Source organism: Leopardus geoffroyi, chromosome C2 (genome assembly GCF_018350155.1).
Source record: "Leopardus geoffroyi isolate Oge1 chromosome C2, O.geoffroyi_Oge1_pat1.0, whole genome shotgun sequence".
NCBI lineage: Eukaryota > Metazoa > Chordata > Mammalia > Carnivora > Felidae > Leopardus > Leopardus geoffroyi.
In genome coordinates, this window is record NC_059333.1 from 889,276 (window position 1) to 915,072 (window position 25,797).

General features: G+C 56.0%; 1 protein-coding gene across 19 annotated transcripts in view; it reads right to left on the reverse strand.

Annotated features, from left to right (window-relative positions):
- Positions 1-25,797, reverse strand: part of PCBP3 (poly(rC) binding protein 3) — a 273,075-nt gene that overhangs the window by 19,862 nt on the left and 227,416 nt on the right. For 13 of the 19 annotated variants that reach the window (XM_045501090.1, XM_045501096.1, XM_045501095.1 and 10 more), the window contains 8 exons: positions 11,604-11,758; positions 10,415-10,438; positions 9,577-9,609; positions 9,125-9,241; positions 8,081-8,212; positions 7,104-7,232; positions 3,826-3,969; positions 294-335 (listed from right to left, as the gene is read on the reverse strand). In XM_045501090.1, coding sequence (XP_045357046.1) covers positions 294-335; positions 3,826-3,969; positions 7,104-7,232; positions 8,081-8,212; positions 9,125-9,241; positions 9,577-9,609; positions 10,415-10,438; positions 11,604-11,758 — 776 coding nt within the window. The remainder of the gene's footprint in view (positions 1-293; positions 336-3,825; positions 3,970-7,103; positions 7,233-8,080; positions 8,213-9,124; positions 9,242-9,576; positions 9,610-10,414; positions 10,439-11,603; positions 11,759-25,797) is intronic. The other 6 variants (XM_045501103.1, XM_045501102.1, XM_045501098.1 and 3 more) reach the window with 2 other exon arrangements.

Below are 25,797 nucleotides of genomic sequence, written 5' to 3' on the forward strand. Positions count from 1 at the left end.
CACGGCAGAGCAGCCTTGCGGCCACCGCCTAAGGCCCTGTGTGCAGAGGAAAGCCCCAGAGCGCAGCAACAATCAGAACAATTTGACATCAGGCCAAGTCCTCCACACAAGTAGAATTAGTGCTAAGAGGTTAAAGGTCACTCAAGGTCATATGGATACGACAGAGGTCGGGAACATTGAGAGAACGGTATTAATATTATTGCGTAATATTAATATTAGTAGCAGGTACAGCAGCATGCAGGCGGGTAACGGTAATGAGAAGAGAAGGCCAGGGAGGCAGAGTGGAGACTCACATCTGGGTGGGGGATGGCGTACTGTCCCTGGATCGTGTAGGCCTAGAAAGAGAGAGACACGGTCAGCTCGCGAAGCGGCGGCCACGCTTGTGCCCGCTGGCGGCCCTCCCCGGGGGACACGGGCTTTCTCAGGGGTGGGGCTTCGTGGGAACGGGCCGGAGGCCCGCTGCAGAGAGCGTGCCCTCACAGAGCGCATCCCCCCTTCCGCCGGCAGCTTAGGACAAAAGGCGAGTCCTTCAGGGCGCCGGGAGGTGCAGACTGGGGGTGTCGCGGGGCCCAGCCTCACCGGCGCTACAGCGGGACACGTGGGCCAGGCGAGCCGCGCCCCACCTCCTGGAGAGCCGCAGGGGTGCAGACTGGCGGGGCCGGCAGGGAGGGCGGGAAGGGGCGCAGCTGGGAAGGCTCCCCACTCCCCCGGAGAGGTTCTTAATAGAAACCCCCCGCAAGTGATCTGACCGTTACAGATTCATTATTAGCCTTTGGCAATTTTCATCAGCTTTCAGAGTGAACACTTTTGCAAAGTACTCGTCCCAAGAAAACCAAACCAAAGGACCTTTAAAAGGTGACTCAAAGCCAATTTTGCAAAAGCAGATTAAGAAACGTGCCCGAATCAGTCACAAGATGGATGGTCTTGACCTGCAGCCTCAGCGGGCCGAACAGTTGTTCTCCGGGGCCAGCGTGGTCCCTGAGGCTTCACCTTCAAGACGGTGACTCAGGGTGGCCACAGCGGGCGTGGGCCTGGCGCCTCTCCCCCCTGCCCGCCCCCACCCACCGCAATAGTCCACCGGCTGAGACGCTCCCAGAAACTCACGGCCAAAAACAAACGATCCACAAGGTGTCAAGGGAGAGCAAAGACCAAAGACTTGCTGTCAGGCCCCATGTGCTGTGATGTGGGACGTGCCACACCAGCTCTGGGCAGCCACGGTCGAGGCCCCGGGCATGGGTGGCACAGGTGGGGAGGGACGTGCCTTCCGGCACCTGGCCACGTGGGGTCCCCGTGCCACATCCCAAGCGGGCACGCGATGCCCACCTGTGTCTGCACACGTGCACCGAGAGGGAGACCACAGGCCAGTCCAAGTGTCCCTTCTGTGGACTTGGCACCGAGGGTGGCGTCTGACGGTTTTCCTCATAAACAACCCAAGCGGGGAGGTAAAGGCCACCAGGCACCGGGCGGCGCCCACTGGAGGCGGGGGCCCTCCAGGCGTCCCACGGGGAAGTAAAGGAATCTTATCAGACGCTGCAAGTGTCCGAGGGGAAGGCAGTGGCGCCGCCCTTCCCCCTCTGGACTTCTGTGCACAAGGTCCGTGGCTTGTCTTTAGGTTTCACGGAGGTGCCAGCAGGCACACGCTCCAGCGCGTCACCACGCGTCTCAGGCCTGGGACGCACACCGTCCTACGGCCCCGGTCGCCCCAGTGGAACCGCACACACCTCCGGACGGGGCAGTTCTTTATCCCACACGTTTTTACTCACTTAGGTGGTCGCGTTCTCGGTTTTATTTGAACTGTGGGAGCAGTTCACCATGGATAGAGGGAAGGTACAGCCGGGAAGACAGACAAAGGTTCTCCGGACGAAACCTTCGTCATCTGCGACCTGCTTGAAACACTGGGCCGGCTGGTGGCTCAGTTAAGTGTCTGACTTCGGCTCAGGTTGTGATCTCACAGTTGGTGAGCTTGAGCCCTGCCTTGGGGTCCCTGCTGTCAGCACGGAGCCGCAGTCACATCCTCTGTCTCCCTCTCCCTCTCTCTCTGGCCCTCCCCCGCTTGCTCTCTCTCAAACATACAGAAACATTAAAAACAGTTTTTGAAATGCAGGCTGGCGCTCCCTGGTGGGGTACCTGCTGGCCCTCGGGTACCGGTGCTCGGTGAGAGCCAGTGCAGGTGGGAGATCCACAGCGAGGGGTGTCTCCAGAGGGGAGTCAGGCCTAGGTCCTGCGGCAGGTGGGGTCCGGGTTCTGAAGGGCCCCCTTGCTGCTAAATCTCATTCACGCCCCATTTCTGTGTGTGCTGTGCCTCATCGGTCTCCACACAACCACGAAGAGCCACTGGCCAGACCTGTCTCGGGGGGCACAGGTGCCTGTAGCCTGGGGACAGCCTCGGGACAAGCGCCCACGATGCTGGTGGCCTCGCTGCCCCGAGAGGAGATGACCGGGACGGCCTTCCTTGGCTGGGGCTACGCTGGCCTTGGCCCACACGGCTTCCCCGGCTCTCGTGGGTGTTACTGTGCTTCCCTTTTGAAGACAGACCGCACTTTACCACATGGTGGCATCGTGGGTCTGTTCACATGTCAGGGTCAAGGCCACACATGTATCTAACCTGCTAGCTTACTAGGACTTCAGGGGAAAGGACATCGTGTTCTGAACAAGGCCCCCTGTGTCTGTGTGCCCCCGTGACTACCTCTGGCCTTGCTTTCTGACCTGTAAAGTGGGGTCGTGCCCAGGTCCCGGGGCTGCAGTGGGAGGGTGCAGGGACGTGAAGGGTCCAGACAAAGGGCAGGGCCACTGGGTGACTTGAGGGCTGTGGTAGCTGGGAGACGGGCCCTCAGTGGCCGCGTGCAGAAGCCAGGCACAGTGGACAGCGGCCTTCCCTGAACCACACAGCCCTGTGGGAGCCACTGGGTCCCTCCCGGTGGGAAGCAGCCCACATGCTGCTCTTGGAAACACCTAACGTGGGAGTCAATCTGGAGGATCTGATAAGATTCCTTTAAAATGTGGAGAAAATTTTCATTTGCCCCTTTGTTAACGACAAAGTCATGGCCATTCTCCCCTGACCTGGGTTGCCTCTGGGAATGCTCAGTCTTCACTCTCCCTTGAACAAAGACACACGTCACCGCCAACTGGACGCAGAGCTCCTCCAGGCACCCTGGCCGGGCACCTCCCAAGGTCCTCTACCTATTGTCGTGACCCCGAGGTGGGTGGCACAGATGCCCGATGGCAGGAGGCGGGCGCAGCCCCTCTCCTCAGCTCTCTCTGGGCCCTGCTGATGAGCTGCTGGCCTCCCGGGCCCCTTGCCGAAGGGGGGAGGAAGGAGGTCGGCGGCTCCTGCCCCAGCAACAGGTGTGCAGAGCAGGTGTCCCGGCCTGGCCGGTGCGGGGCAGGGCGGAGTGCGAGGGCCATCGCTGTGAGCCGGAAGTCACCTTTCCCTTCCCCTGCGTGCTCCCAGAGACTCCTCTGTGGGGAGTCGGGGATGTGCATTTTGGGGGAGACGGGACCCTGTTCCCACAGCTCCAGCTGTCTCGACCTCGAGCCACAGGGCCACTGTAAGGCTTCCGGCCCTTCTGCTAAGCCCCTTAGACACTCGACGAAGTAGATTTGGGCCAGTGTTGCCCAGGCAGGACCAGGGTCCTTCTGTGCCGGGCCAGGGAGAAGACGCTTCCGGGGTCCAGGCTCTGCGGGACGTCTGCCTTGGCCTTTTCTGTCTGCCCCACACTGCCCGGCTCGCCCCGTGCCCGGCGGCAGGCCGGGAGAGCTCTGCGCCCAGCGTGGGTGGGGTGGGAGACGTGCACGTGAGAAGGGAGAAAACCTGAGTGCACTAACGGGCAGCGGCGGGGGCTGCAGTAAAAGGCTGAGGTTGGCAGTGGAGGCCGCGAGCGGGTCGGCTCTTACCTGACCACCTGCAAAAATGACAGGGGTGGAGGCGGGCTTTGGGCGGTAGGGAATGGTGGCACCTTTCGGTGGGGACTAGGAGAAGGGACAGGAGAGGGAGAGAGAGCATTAGAGCAGCTTCGCGTCAGGATCTGATCACGGGGAGGCCTCCTTCCCGAGCCCACCCCGCTGCACCGCCCGCCCTCCCCGGCAGTGCCAGAGGGTGGGGGATACCCCGCGGCGGGAGGGCTGCCTGATGGGGACCCTCCGGGGGGCCCCCTCTTCCACACAACTGCTGCCCTAAATACACCCCGGCACGGGCGCCATCCGCCCGCAGGGTGTGGTGGGCTCCGCGGCGGTGTGGGATGCTACTCCCTGACAAGTGAGAACGGACACCAAGCCCCAGTCTGCACTGGGGGCCCCCACAGCCGGCACAGATGGCCAGGTGGCTGCCTGCGGGGCCACTCGTGTCAGCCTGGGTGTTGTCCTCTGGGAAAATCTGTCCCTCTCTCTCATGCTCACGATGAAGCTGGCCTTTGTGGGCAGCTCCGCCATGGGGCGGTCCCGCTCAGAGCCCCAAAGGCTTTGCTTGGCCAGGGTCATGATGCTCAGTAGGCATCATCACGGGACAGTCAGAAACATCCGACTTCACTATTAACAAAAGGGAGCAACTTTTTAAAAAAAAACTTAGAGTCCAAATGAAGTATGTTACAGTCTTGATGAGCTTTGCTAGAATTTCCTTTGATTACTCTGTGTCCAAAAGTACAGGCTTTTTACCTTGGGGTGGATGACATGCTCAAGTACCAGAAGTCTGCCAGATTCTGATAAATTCAACCCAACTCCTTGGTCAGAGGCAACCAAGGTCCTCCCTTGTCTGGCCAGGTGGCCGTCTTCCCTGGGAGCAGAGGCCACAGGGCCCAGGTCAGGTCAGCAACACCGCTTGCCAGAGGCAGAGGGTGGGGGCCAGGGCAGTGTCCCTGCTGGGAGTTCTCGAGACCAGGGCCCACTCAGGCCCCGCCCACACCCTGGGCTACCGGGTGTGACCTCACAGTGCCCCGACCTGAGACACAAAGTCATGTGGGCACAGTCTTAGTAGAGGGGATGACAGCTTCAACTCTGTAGTCCAAGCCATGCTGTGTGACCGCGGGCACACTGTGTGACCTTGAGCACGAGGTTTGACCTTGACATGATGCTCTGCACCCCTGGCCACTCTGTACGACCTTGGGAAATCTGTATGGCCTTGGCCGAGTCGTGTGACCTCGGGAACACTGCAGCCTCGCTGTAAATAAAGCAGGAAGGGCTGCTGTGGGGCCTGCGAGCTGACTCACGCCTGGGGTGATGATGGGCTCCTGGGGTCGGCCAGTCTTCAGTGTTTCTGCAGGTATGACCGAACGCCTCCAGAAACGTCTCTGTGCAGCTGGGATTCACTGCAGCCTCAGGAAAGACTCGCTTCATCGCGGCAGAACCGTGATTAAATGGAGCTCGAGGGAGTGGCGTTCTCACGGTGCCAGCAGAGACCTCTGTCTGGCCGTGCCCTGTCCCTGAGCTGGGCACCCCACCGACGGCAGCGCCCGCCATCCCAACACTGTGAGCTTGTGGTTCCCGTGCATGCCGATGTCCTCGGATAGGACAGAGGGCTTCTGAGCACAGCCCTCGGGGCTCCCCCGGGGTGCGGCAGGCACTGACGGGTGGGCTTTGTGGCGACCCCTGTGCTTTCCACGGGGCCCCGCTGACTCACCCGCACCAGAGGGCAGGCCTCTCAGTGGCCACTTGAAGGGTGCGGGGCCCCCCGAGCAGAGTCTGAAAGTCCGCTAACCTTTGCTCTGTTCGTCCAGCTCATTTTCACTTAAAAATGGGCCCAACTTCCCTAAGCACGGCGGTTCCCCCGACCCCTGAGAGCTCCGGGCCGGTAAGGGCGAGGCCCCACCTCAGCCCATTTGCGGGTCACGTTTGCCACGTGCGCTTCCTGGTCGAGCCTCGCGTCGGCCTCCCCGCCCGCGGGAAGACCGGGCGGTTCTAACCACAGCCCTGGGGTGCCAGCACCCGCAGCCAAAGGGGTCTAGCCTGCTTCTGCGGGGCCGCACCTGACCGCGAACACGGTGTGGGCCATGCCACCTGGGAGGAGTCCTGAGGAGGCCGAGAGTTTTAGTCCAATCCTTGTTATTGAACGTGGGAGGCCATGTCCCTCCCGGAGCCGTTCGTGTGGCTCAGCACTCGGACTCAGCACTCTGACGGGCCACCGCAGCTCAAGACGCGCGTACTTCCTCGCCGCCTCGGGCATCCGCCGGTGCAGGCAGCACCCGGCCCGCTCCGTCTGTCCCAGCAGCAGGGGACGGAAGGGAACCCAGAACGGCACCGACTGTCACCACGGCCAGTGGCTGGGGACCGTCAGGACACCAATATTTAGAAAAATATTTTCGACTTCACAAAATATTGTACTTCAGGAAAATAGAAACTATGCAAATTTTTTAGAGACTTGGGGGTGGAGCCGAACGCCGAGCCGAGGACAAGACGGGCGAGGGCACAGAGGCTGGGAGTCCACTGCTGTGGGCGCCTGGTGTTCGCCCTCCCTCATGGCCCTCGAGCCCGCAACGCCTGTCGGGGGCTGTCGCGTGACGCAGACACACTTCGCTTCAGCTTCGAGACCAGCAACTGCTTGCGGCCTCAGGGAGCCCTGCTGCATTTGGGGCAGAGGCTGGCATTTAAATCTCAGGGGTTTCTCCCCAAATGTCGAGAGGATTTTGTCTCGCCCAGCTGTCTTCTTTGCTTCTCCTTTGGTTTTAACCATTTTGTTTACTTCCTGTCTGTCTCTTACAACTGGGCGCTTCAGCGTGCTTTTCCTCCTCTGTGCCTTGGTGGGACCCTGACGCCTGCGGGTGTGGGGAGCGCGGGCCTCCCCCTCGTCCGTGGGCCGTGCTTACGGCCGCCCTTGTACTGGATGCCCCTCACGCCACAGACCGACGACCGGTGATGCAAGCGTCTCCTCACACGTCCCTTTCCCCGGCTCCCCAGCCACGAGGAGGGACATGCCAAAGGGGGCGGGCGGCGGGCGGCCGGCAGCTGTCCCTCCCCTGGCGCCCGCACCCCCGGCACGGCTCTCGCTCCGGTCACGCTCCCGACCCCCGGCCCCCGCACGGCCCCAGCCACGTGCCGCAGCCGACACGAAGAAGCCACAGCCGGTGTGGCTCGCGGGGCAGGCCGGCGGTGGTCCCTGGATGCCCCGACTGTACCTCCAGCATGACCACACAGATCTGCTTGACGCACTGGATGATGGCGTCGGGGGTCCCCGAGATGGTCACTGCCCGCTCCGTGGAGTTGGGCAGCATGTCCCCGGCCACCTGGACCTGGGCACCTGTGGACTGCAGAAATGAGACATTGGAGGGGACACGGCCTGAGCCAGGGCAGCGCTCCTGGGAGCTCGAGAGGGCGTGCTGAGGGTGCGGTGCACGGACGCCCCCCCCCCCCCAACGGTGCCCCTTCATGCCCGCCTGGCACCCCAGCCCTCTGCCCATTCCCTGGGGGCCCATGGGGCGGGGCCGGTTGCCTTCAGCCCACCACTGCCCAGCGTGGCCTGGCACAGGGACAGCGACGCTGGACAAGAGGCATTTTAACCTGCAAGTGGCATTTGTAGGGACGGAGACAGAAATGGAGTCCCTTTTTTCAAATACATGGAATTTTATCTCCCCTGCGGAGTTTCAGGTCACAGAGAATGACGGACACTAGGAAAGCCTAAACTCTTTAGCTGTCTCTCCTTGACGGAATCACGACAGGGTGGCCACCCTCCTTAAGGGAGACGGAAGGAGTTAGGCTTTCTCTGAACACGGCAACATGTGAGCATAAAGTCCACCCCTCACACCGGCTCCCTCCCTGCTGGGACAGCTCAGGCCGGCCAGTCCCCGGATGCACCTGCCTGGGGGCAGAGACCACGGCCTCTGTGGCCTAGAGCTGCATGACCGGGTGGCCGGAGGGCCCTGCCTGTCCCCGGTTGGGGTGCACAGCCCCCCTCACAGGCGCCCAGTGCCTCTGCACGACACCTTTGTGCATGTTCTAGGGGGTCCCACGTCCCACCCTCTGCTCTTTGGATGGCCCTCCCCTACCGTAAGCTCCATGCTGGCAGGGTTCGCAGTGCTGGGCCTCCAGGGGAGGGGGGGGGGCGGGCTCTACCCTCCCAGCAGCGGGCACCAGCAGCCGGAGAAGGTTCTGTTACCTCCCTGATCTCCTTGATCTTGGAGCCGCCTTTGCCGATCAGGGACCCACACTGGCTGGCGGGGACCACCAGCCTCAGCGTCACCGGGGGCTTGCTGGTGGCAGGGCTGTTGCTCATAGAGTTAATGATATCCTGGGGAGGGAGAAAGACACGTGTGGGCCTACACAGCATGCCGCATACACGCCAGGGAGTGCAAAGGCCAGGCTCGGTGAGAAAGCACCTGAATGTGCTCCAGAGGCTGGCGGGGCAGGGTTCCTGCCCCCAGGGGCACAGGGGCGGCAGGGGCAGCGAGAGGACAAGTGTGGGGACTCAAGTGTCCCCAGATGGAGGCGCCTGGCACACACACCGTGGCAAACGGCTGAGCGTCCAGAGGAAGGACACAGCGGACGGACTGGTGGACGGCAGAGGCTTGAAGGCCAGTCAGGCTCAGGAGGACAAGCAAGGGGAGGACAGCGGGGTCTGCAGAAGGGGACCCACACGTGCCAATCACTCGCAGACACGCAGGTCGTGGCTGCCGTGGTGCTGCCGTGGACAGGGCGAGACGCAGATCCAGGTGACACCCGGACTCAGGCCCTGCTTTGTCCCCAAGGCTGGGCAGGGCACGAAGGGCCTTGGACAGGCAGGGAGGTGCATTTTGGACAGAAAAACTTAACTCCCTGGCTTGACCACCTTCTGAATAAAAATACCGAATGCATCTCGGAATAACTTTTGGCAAGTTGAACAATATTGGAAACACATGAAAACCTTGGTTGAACGCACTGACGGGGCGCACAGACGTGCCACAGACACGCGAGTGTATGCGTGTTTACACGCGTCCACGGGAGAGTCCACGGGTCCCCCCGTGGCCAAGCGCACATGCCAGGGCAGCAGCCGCGGGGCGTGGCTGGGGCTCTCGCTCAGGGCCGGGCTCACGGACACGGAGCGTGACGGCTGGCCTGTCACCAGGTGGCCTGCGGCCACGGGAGCCCCCGGGCGGTGAGGAGGTGACGGGGCGAAGGGTTGTGCCTTGCCCCCCGCCGCGGGGTCTCTGGGGACACATCTCACCTCCTCAAACTTGTAGGCGATCATGGCAAAGGCCTTGAAGATGGCGTCGGTGGGGCCTGTGATGGTCACAATTCTTTCCGGGCAGTTTCCCTCAGAGATGTTGATCCTCGCGCCGCTCTGGAAGGAGGGGAGCACAGCCCGGATGGGGTGAGAGCCACGGGTGGAACCTGGCTGGGGCTTCCAGGCCTTCTGACAGCCATGAGCAAACCTCCACACTAGACGGGGAGGCCGTCCAGGGCCATCCTTCAGAGCGGGGTCGGCCACCGTGCCCCCTGCCGCCCCTGGACACAGAAGCCCTGACGCGGGGGCACACACGGCGGAGGGAAGGGGCCTCTGAGCCGCCAGGGGTGGCCTGGCCGGGGCTCCCGCAGGACAGGACTGCTGGCCTCACTCCCCCCCCCCCCCCCGCCCCCGCCCGCAGATGGGACGCCGCCGAGTGCCAGCCAGCTCACCTCTTCGCGCATCTTTTTCACTGTCTCTCCTTTCTGGAATAAAGATTCAGAAAACAGTCAAGGCGTCGCTCCGAGGTTCCACCGTGGGCGAGAGGCTCTGGCGTGGGAGTACGCGGGGCGCGGATGCCCGCCTCGTGCACCAGCAAGCAGCAGCCCTCACGGTGGGGCTAGAGCCTGACGCTGTGGCTCCCTGAGCCCCCGCCACAGCCCTGCGAGGGGCCCTTCGGGGAGGGGGGCCGGGGCGCCGGCTGGGCTCCTGCCCCGCAGAGGTCTTCACAGCCCTCATCTTCGTCACAGGCAAAGCAGGGCCAGGCCAGGGCAGGTGCCCCAAGGCTGACCTGGACCTGGACGTCAGGGGGCCTGGAGACGGTCACAGGCCGACCACGGGAGGCGGTGCCTCACCCCAGCCTCTCCCACATGCTTGAGGCTTCCAAATCCACTCTTGCTTTCCCCGAGGCACGTGTCTTTGATTTTGGAAGGGAGATTCCAGAGAGACCACCACCCACTGGCCAGAGGGGAGACTGCTCTGGAGAATGCCAGTGAATCGTGCTCACTGGGCCCTCACGCCCGGGAAGAAGGACAGGCCGCAGGGCAGCGGGGCGGGCTGCTCTGGTGACTGGCCGGGGCCTGGCCAGGACGGGGCCCGGGGACATCGCCTGCTGGGCTTTCAGAGAATCGCACAGGAGGCCCTGGACCAGCCTCACGGGGACTCAGGATTCCGCTGGAATCCTCAGGGCGGGGCACACACCACCACGTGGCACGTCGCCCAGCACAGGCCCGGGGCCCTGGCACCTCCTCTCAGGGACCGCAGCACAGGCAGAGCTCGCTCAGTAGTTACCTTCCCGATGATGCTTCCGACTTCCTACAGGAAAAGAATCACACAAAGTTGATGTCATACAGCAGCTGGGGGAAAGGCCCGTGATGGACACCGAGACCCGTCTGTGTTGGAGCGAGGACAGGGTGTCAGGACTGTCAGGAAGGAGCGGTCGGGCCGCCTGTGTGAGGCCCTGGGTCTGGGGGCTCCCGGGTGCCCGTCTGACCTTGGTTAGACCCAGGCCTTGCCTCTGACAGACACATGGACAAGCAGAGGCCAGCGGCCGGCTCCATACAATTAAGTCAGGAGGCATTTCTGTGCTCTTAGGGCCTTAAGAAACCAGGAAATAAACAGATAGAACACAAAATCTTCCCCAATTTTGTGATGTAAAGATAATTAAGCACTGCTACTTGCCTTTTCACGTTTTAAAAAAGGATGAGTACTCTATGCGACCCGACCCGGGCTTCTAACACCACCCCCCACTCATAAGAGTCAGGGTTCCCTGGAGAAATGGCTGGTTCCAGGACTGAGGCAGGCAAAGTGCGAGGGAGTCAGGAGGATACAGGGGCCAGCTTGGAGAGGCTCCCAGTGACCGAGTCAGGGTCAATACGGGCATCAACACGAGTAATGACACAATGGGAATAATCTGAATAAAGCAGCAAACTGAGTCCACGGAGACAGGAATGAATGAGCGGATGAATGAATGTGCTGGAGTCTGACAACGGTGGGGGCCCACTGTGGGGAAGGACCAAAGGACCAGTGTCAGGCCCCTGATGCGAGAGCTCCTGTGACTTTGCTGCCAATGGTGAGGAAACATCAGGAAAGCCTCCTTGAGGAAGGATGGAAGGAGATTCCCCCAGGCTGAAGATGAGGCGTGTCCGGGATGTGGAGGCCTGAATACCCTGACCCCCCACGTGTCCTATTGTGAAGGGCAGGGCTGGGGCGACGGGTGGCCCGAACGGGCCCCGAGGTCGGGCGGCTGGGGTGCATCAGTGTTGGCATCCTGACGTGGATGGGACACTATGCCCTTGTTTGTAGGGAACACACACTCAGGTGTCCAGTGACAGGACATCAGGTCACAAGTACCCTCAAGGGTCTCCAGGAGAAACATGCTTTGGAGCGGGCTGTCACTGCTTTGTAAACCTGAGGTTGCCCAGGGCACACCCTCCCCTGCCTCCCAGCTGGTGGGACGCAGTGGCCTTGGGCTCTGTACCTTCCCATGCATCAGCAGACGGATTGTCAGGGTCACGTTCAGGCCGCCTTCTGAGACCTTCGACTCCATCTTTCTCCCAAAATGCGGCTGGGGGTAGTGGCTCAAGGTGCCGAGGGCGCCGTGAGGAAGGACAGATGGGGCCCAGATGGTGTCACCTGGAAAGAGAAGGCACGGCTGCTGCTGAGAACACCGTCAGTGGCCACCACAGGTCGGGGTGTCCTGGCCTACAAGGGCCTTTGGTCTCTGGAGGGGCGAGGGGGTACGGGTGGGTGGTGGGACAGGTCGAGGGAGGGTGCCGCCCTCACTCCTGCTCTGGTGACACACCAATGCTCACAGGGGGGCAAAGGCTCCGGGAGGGCGGCCCAGTCAGCCAGAAGGTGCGGTCCTGGGACCCACCCTGCCTGACCTGCTGGGGCTTGGGGCACACGGCGGTGGGGGACACAGGTTGGCGGGGAAACCTGGCAGGGACTGACCCAGGCCCCGCCGCTGACTCCTGTGTGACCCCCGGCAGGTCACGCAAGCCCTCTGGCCTCAGCTTCCGCCTCTGCACCGAGGGAAACAGGAACAGCCCTCTCCCCTGGAGAGGAAAAGGGGTCAAGTGAGCCCTGGGATCCTCGCGTGGGTCTGCAGTGTCCGTTCTGTTCTGCTGTCATGTTAGTTCTGTGCAAACCCCATCACATCCGTGCCAGAAGCGCCGCCCTCTGGCTGTGACTCCCCTCGCCCTTAAAAAGCCAGGACATTACAGGTATTGGTGTTTCCTGTGTGCTTAGAGTCAAGGTTCCTTGGTAATCCCCGTCTCTAAAGTGGATCTAGTGTCTATTAACTAAGCTACTGAATGGCTGATGCTTTGGCATTATATTATTATAAAGTCTTTCCAGAAGATGCTCTAGGTATCACTATTCTACATCTAATTTCTGCAGACAATGGGTCCAGCGCTTCATCCCCCTGATATAATTAAGGCTTCACTTTATGATTTACAGGTACTCATGATGACAGTAGGCCTGCAGGGCCCGTGGGAAGAGTGACCAGACTGTCCTGCCGTAGCCCTTCTCAGGGAGGGCCCAGGTTCTCCTCCAGGCTGGACCATAGCGTACCGGGTGGTCTCAGAGAGGATGCCACGTACTGGTGCCAGTGAGGATGAGAAATGTGGGTCAGGCGGGCCAGGAGAGGGGCACAGCCAGGGGCGGGGGCAGGACCGGGAAGGGTCTCAGGACAGACAGACAGAGAGGCCTGCAGAACCGGAACCAGGCCGGGCGCTGGAGGCCCTGTGGGCTCACCGGACCTGATGCTCTGCAGGCAGCAGGGGTCCTAGAGGTGGGCCGTTTGGGTGGCCTTCCTGGGGGGGCCATCGGTCAGGGCAGCACACGGAAGCCGGAGAGCCGCCTGCCTGCCCGCACACAGGGGGGTCTCGGGGTGCAGGCTGTGGGGATGCCACAGGGTGTGGGGAAGTCGCCGGGCACTGGGGTCCCACAGGTGTCAGGGAGGAGCGAGAATGAGGGCAGGACAGGACACGGGGCACGAGCAGCCCCCATAGGAGGGGGCAGTGGCCCTAGTGTCTGGCATGAGGATGCCACCTGGAGGACAGAGGGAAAGAGGCCTGGCAGGGGGAGGTTCTGGATGACCTGGGGCCCAGGGGCTGCCAAGAGGGGCACCGGGTAGACCCCGCAGAACAGAGAGTGTCCCACATACACCTGCCCGAGTGCCCACCCGGGAGCAGGCGGGGCTGGCTGGGCCGTGAAGGACGAGGCCGGGGGACTCCGGGTGAACTTGGCCAGCACTCCCCACACACAGCCCCACGCTAGGTCTGAGGCCCTCAGGAACAGAAGTCTTGCGTGTGCCCCCCGCCCGGGCGTCTGGACACCAGCCCTCCGACGTAAGCCATAAGGACATGAGGCTCCGTCCACATACAGGAGAGACCACGAGTTAAAAAAGCAAGACTTCCCTTTAACCTTCTAGGTTTTGGGGGGTACAAAAATATTCTTTTCCTCATCAAAACATTTCTGCTGAAAAATATGCTACAAGGAAAATACAAAAATAAAGCATTGAAACCACACATTCTCACTCTGGGTGATGCGTGCAATCGATGTGTCCATACGACAGCCACTGACACATTTCCACACTCACAAACAGTGTGCTATTCTACCCGTGCAGATGTATCCACAGGTAACTTCAACAACTCTAGCCATCAGTCCTAATTATGGATGATAAAACGATGCTTTTGAGCAACACGGATTCTGACACGAAGGCGTAGGGCGTAGCGAAGACAGGTTTTAAGAAGTCTATCTCCACTGTCCAACGTGGAAGCCACTACCGCTTGTGGCTATTCACCCCTGAAACAAGAAGCCCACGAGTCACACGCTACGTGTCGAAGAGACGGCCCCGCGTGGCTGGTGGCTGCGCACGGGAGAGCACGGCAGAGGACACTAGCGCCAGGGCACAGCTCTGTTGGACGGCGCGGCGCGTGTGGGTGCGTTGGCAGGTCTGGCTGGCAGAGGGCGCCACGGAGGAAAGAGCCCAGGCAGGAGAGGACACAACCCGGCTCAGATGATCCCAGGGGCACCGAAAATACACGGCGCCCCTCCTGCACAGCCTCCCTGCAGCGAGCTGAGGCACCAGCACCAACCGGGCAGATCGTGTGCTGGCCAGGCGGGGACGCACGGCCTCCTTTGTAATTAGAAACATCTCCCGTGTCGGGGGGACAGCGGGGCCCCGCGGCCTCCGTTACGCAAACGTTTCCAGCCCGCAGTGGAGAAAGTGGGTCAGCGAGGGCCAGCGGGCCTTCAGGCTCCAGGCTGTCGACTGCCATCAGTCACACAGGCCAGTGAGCTGCTGCAGAGGCCAGTGCCTTCCTCTGTCACGTGGCCGACAGTGAGCAGCAGTGCCCTCTGCAGACTGCTGGGGACGAGGAGCAGCCCCCGGTGGTAGTTGAAGTCACCTGCGACTCAGTGCCCTTGACCCTGAAGAACCCACCCTGTGTCAGCGGCCGAGGGACCTGCGCTGGCGGATCCCCCAGGGTCATGACTTCTGGCAGATGGGGGGCCGTCCTCTGGCCATCCTGCCGGGCCCCTGGACACCAGTTCATCAGGGGCGGCCCCCCAGAGTGCCCGGCCTACGCTCATCTCAGGGGCCACCCCTGCAGCAGAGTCCAGGGGCAGTACCGTGGGCTGAGGTCACAGTCACCCAAAACCAAATTGATGAGAAATCTGCCAGGAAAAAATCTCTTCGTGTGACTCACTCGTCCCCACACGTGGCGTTCCAGAAGGCAGATCTCTCATGCCAGCAAGGACCCCACCTTGTGTTCTGTGCATGCTGGGAACTTAGTATATTTGTAATCCACCTAGTGGGAGGGAGAGGAGACACAGGCACGGTTCCCACGGCCGAGGAAGGACCCTCCCCTTCTTTCCCGGCTGAACCGGCCGGAGGAAGCCGGTCGGGTTGCCTGTGCTGACACCGTCCGCAGATGTGCCTTGGCTGAAACAGCCCACGCCTGACCCCCACAGCCAGGCACAGCCGACGTGAGCCACCATGGCACGTCTGACCCAGCCAGCCTTCCCAGTCAGTCTGTTTGTCCCTGCGCTCCTGCCTTCCAGCTACAGGCCCAAACCTGGGGGTTCAGTATCTCCCCTCTCTGGCCCTCATCGCATTCATTAGCAAATCCCAACACACGGATGCAGAGTTAATGAATTCATCTTTTCTAGTCTCTTAGGGAAAAGCCTGATGGCATCAGTTTAAAACCTTAGTTCTTACCTAATATAGGTGTCTAGTTCTATAAAACTTCTCTCTGCATGTGGCTTTAGCGGCATCCCACCAATTTTGATATTCGTGCTTTTTTCACTCATTTCAAAATACTTTCAAATTTCTTTTTATTTCTTTTTTGATTCATGGGAAATTGTGAAGTATGTTACTGAATTTTCAAATACTTGGAGATATTCTAGAATATCTTTCTCTTGTTGATCTCTAGTTAAACCTGTTATGGTTAGAAAACACACCTATGACACCTGAGATCCTTCCTGTGTACTAAGACCTGCTTATGGACCGACCGTGGTCTGTCCTGGTAAACGTGCACTCTTGTGTTGGGGGGAGTGTTCTCGAAGCCCGGGGTAGCACCGCCAGTCCTCCGTGGTCCTGTCCCGTTCTGGGGGCGCCAGGGACGCACCTCCTTCCTGCACCCCAAGCTCTGTCATCAGCATTGCACAGTCTAGCGCCGTTGCCTTCGGTGGATGGACTGACAGACTCCTTTGTCATTGTGAGAGATTTATGTCCGGCCATGTTCTCAGCTCTGAAATTTTCTTTGTCTCTTATTAGTGTAGTGACCCAGCTTTCTTCTGATTGGTGTAGCACGGCGTATCTCCTTCCATCTTTTATTTTTAACCTATTTGTGTCTTTACATTTAAAGTGAGTTTCTTGCAGGCAGTTGAACCTTGCCTTTTTATCTTATTCGACAATCTCTGCTTTTTTTTTTTTTTTTAATTTTTTTTTTTTCAACGTTTATTTATTTTTGGGACAGAGAGAGACAGAGCATGAACGGGGGAGGGTCAGAGAGAGAGAGAGGGAGACACAGAATCGGAAACAGCCTCCAGGCTCTGAGCCATCATGAGCCATCAGCCCAGAGCCTGACGCGGGGCTCGAACTCACGGACCGTGAGATCGTGACCTGGCTGAAGTCGGACGCTTAACCGACTGCGCCACCCAGGCGCCCCTGACAATCTCTGCTTTTTAACTAGGGGTGTTTTGACCATTGACAGTGACTGTTGTGAGGTGGTCGAGTTTGAAGCCATCATTCTACTATTTGTTTTCTATTTTTACCGTCTGTTCTCTGTTCCCCCACTTCTTTTTTTATTAAATTTATTTATTTATTTTGAGAGGGAGAGTGCAAGTGGGGGAGAGGCAGAGAGAGACAGAATCCCAAGTAGGCTCCACACTGTCAGCACAGAGCCCTGTGCGGGGCTTGAACTCATGAACGGTGAGATCACGACCTAAGCCGAAATCAAGAGTCAGGCGCTTAACTGACTGAGCGACCCAGTCGCCCCTGTTTCCCCATTTCTATTGTTTTTTTCCTCTGCCATCTTTGGAATGAATCGCATACATTTCATGATTCCACTTTTACCTCCTTTGTTCACTTCTTAGTTAAAACTCTCTGTTTTGTTACCTTAGCGGTTGTTTTGGGGCTGACACTGCTCATGTTTAATTCATCACAGTGCAGTCCGACTGCCACTTAGTGGTGTGTAAAGACCTCACGTGGGTTGGTAACTGTGCCTCTGTCTCCCCTCTTGTCCTCTGCACCATTGCTGTGGCATACTTTGGTTCTCCTAGGTTATAAACCAACATTACAATTTCTCATGTAAACACTCAATTATCTTCCAAAAGAACTTAGAGGCAGATGCCTGGGGGACTCAGTCCGTTAAGCCTCTGATGCTTGATTTCAGCTCAGGTCATGATCTCACGGTTCGTGGGATCGACTCCTGTGTTGGGCTCCGTGCTTGTAACATGGAGCCTGCTTGGGATTCTCCCTCCTCTCAAAATAAAAAACATTAAAAAGAGGGATTTAGAGGATAAGAAAAGAACAACTTCATACTTACCCATGTGATGCCCATCCCTTGGTGTAGACACAGATTTCTAGCTGCTCCCATTTTTCTTCTACGTGAAGCATTTCCCTTAATAATTCTTAATAATTTTTGTAGCACAAGCGTGCTGGTGGTCATGCTGAGTCTGTTTCCGTAGGTGTGGACGGCGTGCGTCACTGTCACTCAGCGTGAAGGAGTCTCACCCGCCCAGAGCCCCGGGGCCGCAGCGCTCTCTCCGGGCCCGACGCCCTGCCTAGGCTGCTGGCGGGGAGAAGCCCACCGCGCCCTCTTCCTTTCTCCCTCTGTCACATGCCGTCTTCCACAGCACACTTAGGGGCTTCTCGTAATCGCTGGCTTTGAACGGTTCACTCGCCACGTGCCTTCTGGCGGTCTCCGTTGCTCGTTCAAACACACTCCTGGCCCTGCCTCTCCCCCACTTCTAGGGCCCCCAAACGCATGTCTGCTGGCCGCTTGAAGTTGAGCCAAGCTCACTGACGCTCTGTTCGCTTCCTCCTGCTCTCTGTCTGTGTCTCGCGTGGACAGGTTCTACTTCTGTCCGGGAGTTTACTCATCTTCTGCTCTGCAGCTCCCGCTCTGTGGCTAAACCCACCCAGGGCACTTTCCATCTCAGATCCTGGACTTTTCACCCCAGAAACTCAACCTGCGTCCTTTGTCGTGTCTTCCACGTCCCCATTTAACGCACTTGACCCTTTGCTTCTCGAACATGCGGTTTACAGTTTTGATAATGGCTTCAACGTCCACGTCCCGCAGGTATACAACTGTCACCGCCGAGTCTAGGTCAGGGAGGGGAACACCGAGAGAGGGGAGCACAGACCACCGCTGGCTGTGACGAGAGCTCTTTCTCCGCGGCTCAGCGGACAGGTGCTCCTCGGGCCTCGGTCGGACCTGGTCTCCCGGGGCCGCACGGCCAGCCCGGCAGGAACCAGGGACACGGGAGAGCTGCCTCGTGGGAGCCCGTAGACCGAGCCACCTCTTCCAGCTCGGCCGCTCTCTCCATCCCGTGTGTGGGCACACGGCCGGGGTGCGAGGGCAGAAACGGTTTGATCTGTAATCGGCAGTCCGGATCGGAAACTCCCTGGCTTCCAAGCGCACGGGATACAGAAATCCACCCCAAACTGCTTTGTGCGGCCGGTCTGGGGACGCTGCCGGCGGGAATCCTGGAAGCCACATCAAGGGAAGCTGCGGGCGAGGCTGGGCTGCCGGAGTTAGAACTGGCGATGGGAGCCACGGCGTGCTCCGTTCGTTCCCGTGGGGAAAGCCTGGGGACGAGGCCCCCGCGAAGGCTCCAGACACACGCAGCTCGTGTCTCCTGCCGCCAGGCAGGGACAGACCGCTCCCGGAGTCCCGCGTGGGTCGCGGGCCGGGGGCTGAGATGCCGGGTCACGTGGCCCGGACTCTGCGCGGGACCCGCCGCTCCGTGGGGAGCGCCTCCAGAGTAAGTGGGCCCCCTGGTTGGAGCTGGCCTCACTCACTCAGCAGCCTTCGTGTGCGGCATCTGTCGTAAAGGCACCCCGCCCTTCAAAGGTGCTCGCCCTTCAGTGCCAGGCCGGGGAGAATCTGGGGACGAGGGCGAGGGTCGTGATACTGTCGTGCTCTGTGTCCGGGCGAGCCCTGCGGGCACTGAACGGCTCTTCCCTCATCAGGCCGAGGAGCACTCCCACAGCACGTATCTGTGGCCGTGAAGTAGCACCACCTGCACCGTGGGAGAGGGGGCGGCCGTGACCGGGCTGCTTGCCGGCAGTCGTGAGGCCAGCGCACAGCACCGGGTCCGTGGGCGCTGCTGCAGGGGTGGGGCTGGGGGTGCCGGGAGGTCAGGGGAGGGGCTGGTGCGATGCTGGGGGAGCAGGTAGAGTCCCCACGCTGCCACGCTGCCTGTGGGGACTGCTGGGTCGGCCCACGCTAACAGCCAGACTTTCCGCCCCTCGGCTCCCGTGCGGGCCAGTCTGCAGCCAGAGGGGCCCCCTGAGTGGGGCTCCCGGGAAGCCAGACCCCCAGCTCCCCACCCGCATGGCTGGAGCGCGTCTTGGCAGGGGAGGCACGAGGAGGGAGGTGAACAGGAAAGTCCTCACAATTGCTAAACCGACCCCAGGCTCTGTGTCACGTGATGACTTGTCTCTAGCCAAGGGGAACACAGAGCAGAAGGTGTTGGTATCTGTGCTGAGGCCCGGGCAGCCCAGGGGGCTCGTGCTCCGCGGCCCGCAGCCCCTCACAGCTTCCCTGGCAGCACTCGCTTTGTCTGCAAAGATGGAGCGGACCGGGGGGGGGGGGGGGGACACGCAGGAGGCAAACACGCCAGGGTCGCCCGATGTGCACACGTGACAGTCATCCGTGTACAGATTCTGTCCGCATGCGATGCAGTCATTAACATTTCCCTTTAAATCCAGGACGGCTTTGGGAAGTCGGCCGCGGTCTGTACTCAGGAGGCCGGCAGATGCCGACAGTACACGGGGTGCTGACGCTGAGCGAGCATCAGCAACAGGGAAGGTGCCCGGGAATGCTCGCTGAGGGCCCTTCCCTGGAGGCCTGCTCCCCAGCCACACAGCCCGCCCACTGTCCTCTGCATGGACACGCTGCGTGTGCACAGCACAAGAGCCGGGCCGTAGGGATGGCACCCCCACGGGGGGAGCTCTGGCCTGCTGGCCCCTGGAGCCCTCCTCTGTCCTCTAGCTGGACCTGTCCTTGCTGGTTGGCACCTGCTGATGCCTCTACTTCTGACGCTCTATGAGGTAAAGGACCTGCCCGGGGCATGTGGACAGGCGGGGCCCACACAGCCGGCCCCAGCATCCGTGCTCTTGACAGAAATGCCTTAAAGAGGGGCGGCGAGGCATCTTGCCTCCGGGAAGACGGAGCACAGCACCTTCCCCTAATGACAACGAAAACTCTGGATATTACGTATAGAGCGAACACGGGAAGATCCCGAAAAGTTGAGAGAAAGAGACAGCAGCACACCGGCGGGCCACAGAGTGACATGGTGCTGAATTTCCGGCTTTCTCTTTGCATCTTGACCTCAGACTTGGGGGAGGAGACCAGCAACCTGGAAACACCAATGGACACAGTCCAAAAAAAAGCATCAACAAAGCCCACTGCCTCCAGCAAAAGGACCAGAAAAGACAGCCCAGCAAGAATGAACACTTGACACAATAATGACTCCGCTCCAGCAGCCCCACCAATGCCAGCAGAGGCTGAGTGGGGGGCCTCACCAGGCCGGAACGATGCTCTCTAATACCATATTGGGTATCAGCAGAGGGGCAGGGGAGCAGGGACCTCATCCCCGCCGGGCAGTAACAGGCCGCTCTACCCCGTGGTGCCCTGGCCAAGGAGGTGTCAGCGGAGGCCCGGTGGGGAGCTACGACTCTCACCCGCCACAAGTAATGGGAGGCTCCTCAATCTCCAGGTCCCAACAGAGGGGCACTTGCACCCCCACGCCCTCCTGTAAGTAATGAGGCAGCACCCCTCCGTTTCCTTGCCAGAGTAGTGTCGAAGGCAACCAGGGGAAACAGGAGGTTTGAGGAGTAGTCAGGTTCGTGACATAATATCCAAAATATCTAGGTTTCACGCCAAGAACCAGAGAGATCTCAAGCTAAATGAAAGATGATCAGCAGACACCAACACTGAGATGACAGAGATGTTAGAACTGTCTGACAAAATTCCAAAGCAGTCATGATAAAAATGCTTCAATAAGCAATTAAGAATATTTTTAAAAAAAATTTTTTTTTTCAACGTTTATTCATTTTTGGGACAGAGAGAGACAGAGCATGAACGGGGGAGGGGCAGAGAGAGAGGGAGACACAGAATCGGAAACAGGCTCCAGGCTCTGAGCCATCAGCCCAGAGCCCGACGCGGGGCTCGAACTCACGGACCGCGAGATCGTGACCTGGCTGAAGTCGGATGCTTAACTGACTGCGCCACCCAGGCGCCCCTTAAGAATATTTTTAATCAAATGAAAAAAATATAAAGTCTCAGCAGAGAAACAAGATTCTCACCAAAAAAAAAAAAAAAAAAAAAAAAAGGAAGATATAAAGAACTAAATAGAAATGACAGTACTGAAAAATACAGTAGAGGAATGAAGGGGTCCAAGGAAAGAACCAGTGAACTGCGAGAATAATTTTCATCTGAATAATAGAGTGAAAATAGACTTGAAAAAAAGAGAATTGGGGTGCCTTATCTGCCATAAGTTGCAGATCTAATGTAGTATCTGGAACAACCTGTAAAAGGCTACACAAAGAGGTATGCTCAAAAACACCATCAATAAACCAAGATGGAATTAAAAAAGAAATTCAGAAACCCACAGGAAGGCAGGAAATAAGAAAACAAACAAAACACAGAGAGAAAAAACCAGAAAACAAAATATAAAACGGCAGGGGCACCTGGGTGGCTCAGTTGGTTGAGCATCTGCCTTTGGCTCAGGTTATGAGCTCCTGGTTCGTGAGTTCAATCCCTACACTGGGCTCTCTGCTGTCAGCGCAGAACTTGCTTCAGATCCTATGTTCTCTCTCTCTGCCCCTCCCCTGCACTATCTTGCTCTGTCTCAAAAGTAAATAAACATTTATTTTTTTTTTTTTTATTTTTTTTTTTTTAAATTTTTTTTTTCAACGTTTATTTATTTTTTTTGGGACAGAGAGAGACAGAGCATGAACGGGGGAGGGGCAGAGAGAGAGGGAGACACAGAATCGGAAACAGGCTCCAGGCTCTGAGCCATCAGCCCAGAGCCCGACGCGGGGCTCGAACTCACGGACCGCGAGATCGTGACCTGGCTGAAGTCGGACGCTTAACCGACTGCGCCACCCAGGCGCCCCAAGTAAATAAACATTTAAAAAAAATAAATAAAATGGCAAGTTTAAGCCCTAACATCCCCCAAATTATACGAAATATAGTCTAAATACACCAATTAAAAAACAGACACTGGCAGAGTAGATTAAGAAATGCGACTCAGTCATATGCTGCCTGTAAGAGACTCACTTCAAATAGGGCAGTATAAGTAGATTGAAATAAAAAATCATGGAAAAAGTTGTGTCATGTAACCATTAAGCAAAAGAAAGCAGGGGTGGTTCTATTAATACCAGATAATAAGAAGGGTTGGCAAGGATGTGAAGAAAAGGGAACCCGTGCACTGTTGGTGGGAACGTGATTGGTGCAGCCACTGTGGAAAACGGTATGCAGCTTCCTCAAAAAACTAAAAGTAGAAATACCATGTGATCCAGTAATTCCACTTCTGAGTATCTGAAGAAAATAAGAACACCCATTCAAAGAGATATATGTGTCCCCAGGCTTATTGCAGCATTATTTACAATAGTCAAGACACGGAAGGAAGCTGAGTGTCCACTGATGGATACATGGATAAAAAAGACGCGGTATACGTACACCGTGGGATATTACTCAGCAATACGAAAGAATGAAACCTAGTCATTTGTGACAATATGGGTGGACCTTGAGAGTATTACGTTAAGTGAAATAAGTCAGAGAAAAACAAATACTGTATGACTTCATGTATATGTGGAATCTAATAAACAAGACAAACAAACAAAGTAATAAAGAAATAAATTCATACATACAGGAAACAAATTGTCAGTTACCAGAGAGGGGAGGACTGGAGGCGGGGAACCAAACTAAGGGAAGGAGATTAAGAGGTACACTCTTCCAGTTATAAAATAGATAAGCCAAGGGGATGTAAAGTATAGCATAGGGAGTATGGTCAGTAACATTGTAAAAATGGCATGGTGATTAATCATGTGGATAATTTTGTAACATACAGAAATCTTAAATCCAAAAAAATGTAAACCTATTCATCAAGTTAAGTATTAAAACTATTATGTACACCTGAACCTAATAAGATATTATATCTAAACTATACTTCAATTACAAATAGACTTCAAAGCATCAAAAATTATCAGAGACAGGGACATTATAAAATGATAAAAGGATCAATCCACGAGGAAGCAATAGCAATCCTAAATGTGTACAAATCAAATACCAGAGCTGTAAAATATACGAAACAAAAACTGATAGATCAAAAAGGAAAAATATACATATCCACAATTAGAGCTGAAGATTTCACTACTCTATCTCAACAATGGAAAGAACCAGGCATAAAACCAGCAGGGATAGAGAAGAACTCGCAGCACCATCAATCGGTAGGACCTAGTCAACATTTATAGAACACCGTCTCTGACAACAGAAGAATACACGTTCTTTTCAAGCACCCATAGAAAATATACTAACACGGTGTTTGTTCACCATAAACAGTTTGTTCACCATTAACAGTCTGTTCACCATTAAACAAACCTCAACAAGTTGAAAATAATTAAAATCATATAGTGTGTGCTCTGATCACAACTGACTCAAACTAGAAATCAGTAACAGAAAGATAGCAGGAAAATCTTGAAGTACCTGGGAACTAAAACAACGCACATCCAAATACTCCTTGGGAAAAAAGAGGAAATCTCAAGGATCATAAAAAAAAAAATACATTGACCTGAATGGAAATAAAAATAATCACACCAAAAATCGTGGGACACAACGGAAGCAGTGCCTACAAGAAAGCTTGTGGCACAAAATACATACATTGGAAAAGAGTAAAAAAAGTCTCAAGTCAATAATCTAAGCTCTAATTTTAAGACTCTAGAGGGGCGCCTGGGTGGCGCAGTCGGTTAAGCGTCCGACTTCAGCCAGGTCACGATCTCGCGGTCCGTGAGTTCGAGCCCCGCGTCGGGCTCTGGGCTGATGGCTCAGAGCCTGGAGCCTGTTTCTGATTCTGTGTCTCCCTCTCTCTCTGCCCCTCCCCCGTTCATGCTCTGTCTCTCTCTGTCCCAAAAATAAATAAACGTTGAAAAAAAAAATTAAAAAAAAAAAAAAAGACTCTAGAGAAAGAAGAACAAAATAGATACAAGCAAACAGAAGGAGGGAAGAAAGAAATCACTGAAATTATAAACAGAAAAATTAAAGAAAATCAACGAAATCAAGAGCTGATTCTTTGAAAAGATCAATGAAATTGACAGACTTATACAAAGAGTGACAAAGAAAAAAAAAGTTAGACAAAATAATACAAAGAATGAAACAGCAGCTACCACAAAGAGCCTGGTAGACATCAGAGGGATAAGGCATACTAAGAACAACTCGACACACATAAATTGACTTAGACAAACTGACCTCTTTCTGGAAAAAGACAAACTACCCCAAATCATTCCATATGAAATAGACAATTTGCATAGCCCTACATTAGTATTATGAAATTGAATTCATAGTTTTACAACTCCAAAAAGAAATCTCCAGGCCCAGATGGTTTCACTGCAGAATTCTACCAATAGTTTTATTTATTTATTAAAAAAAAATTTTTTTTAACGTTTTTTATTATTTTATTTTTGAGACAGAGAGAGACAGAGCATGAACAGGGGACAGGCAGAGAGACAGAGAGACACAGAATCTGAAACAGGCTCCAGGCTCTGAGCTGTCAGCACAGAGCCCGACACGGGGCTCGAACTCATGGACCGTGAGATCGTGACCTGAGCTGAAGTCGGATGCTTAACCGACTGAGCCACCCAGGCGCCCCTTCTACCAATAGTTTTAAGAAGAATTCACACCAATTCTACATAATCTCCTTCAGAAAACAGAAGAAAAAAAGGAACATTTTATGAAACTACTATTACCCTGGTACAAAAATCAAAGTGTACAAGAGAAAACAAAAACTGCCCTCAAGAATATAGGTCAAAAATCCTTTAAAAACATTAGCAAATAGAATTCAGCAAAATATAAGAATTATACTCTATGACCATTCTTCTAGTGATGTGAGGCTGCTTTACTGTTTGAAAATCAATTAATATAACTGATCATATCAATAGACTAAAGAAGAATACTGCATGATCATATCAATGCATACAGAAAAGCATGTGACAAAATTCAACACTCATTCATTATAATAACTCTCAGGGGAAAAGCAGCAATAGAAGGGAACTTCCTTAACTTGATAAAGAGCACCTACAAATGCCCACGTCTAACATCACACTTAGGGCTGAACTTTTACCCCTGAAGACAAGGAACGAGGCAAGGACGTCACCTCTCACCACTGTGATTCAACATAACGCTGGAGCTCTAGCCAGTATGACAAGGCAGGAAAAGGAAATAACAGGCACAGTGATGAGAAGGGAAAAAACCAAATTGTCCCTATTTGTAGATGACATGAAATGCTTACGTATAAACCTAACAAAACATGTGTAGGACCTTCATGATGAAAAGTACAAAATGTTGATGAAAGAAATGAAAGATCGAAATAAATGGAGAGATGTACCATGTTCATGAACTGTGATTCCTCACAGTAAGGATGTCAATTCTCTCCAAGTTAATATACAGTTTCAACATAATTCTTTTTTTTTAATGTTTGTTTATTTTTGAGACAGAGAGAGACAAAGCACGAGCAGGGGAAAGGCGGAAAGAGAGAGAGAGACGGAGACATGGAATCCAAAACAGGCTTCAGGCTCTGAGCTGTCAGCACAGAACCTGACACAGGGTTCGAACCCATGAACCGTGAGATCATGACCTGAGCCAAAGTCGGACGCTCAACCGACTGAGCCACCCAAGCGCCCCAGTTCTAACATAATTCTTATCAAAATTCCAGCA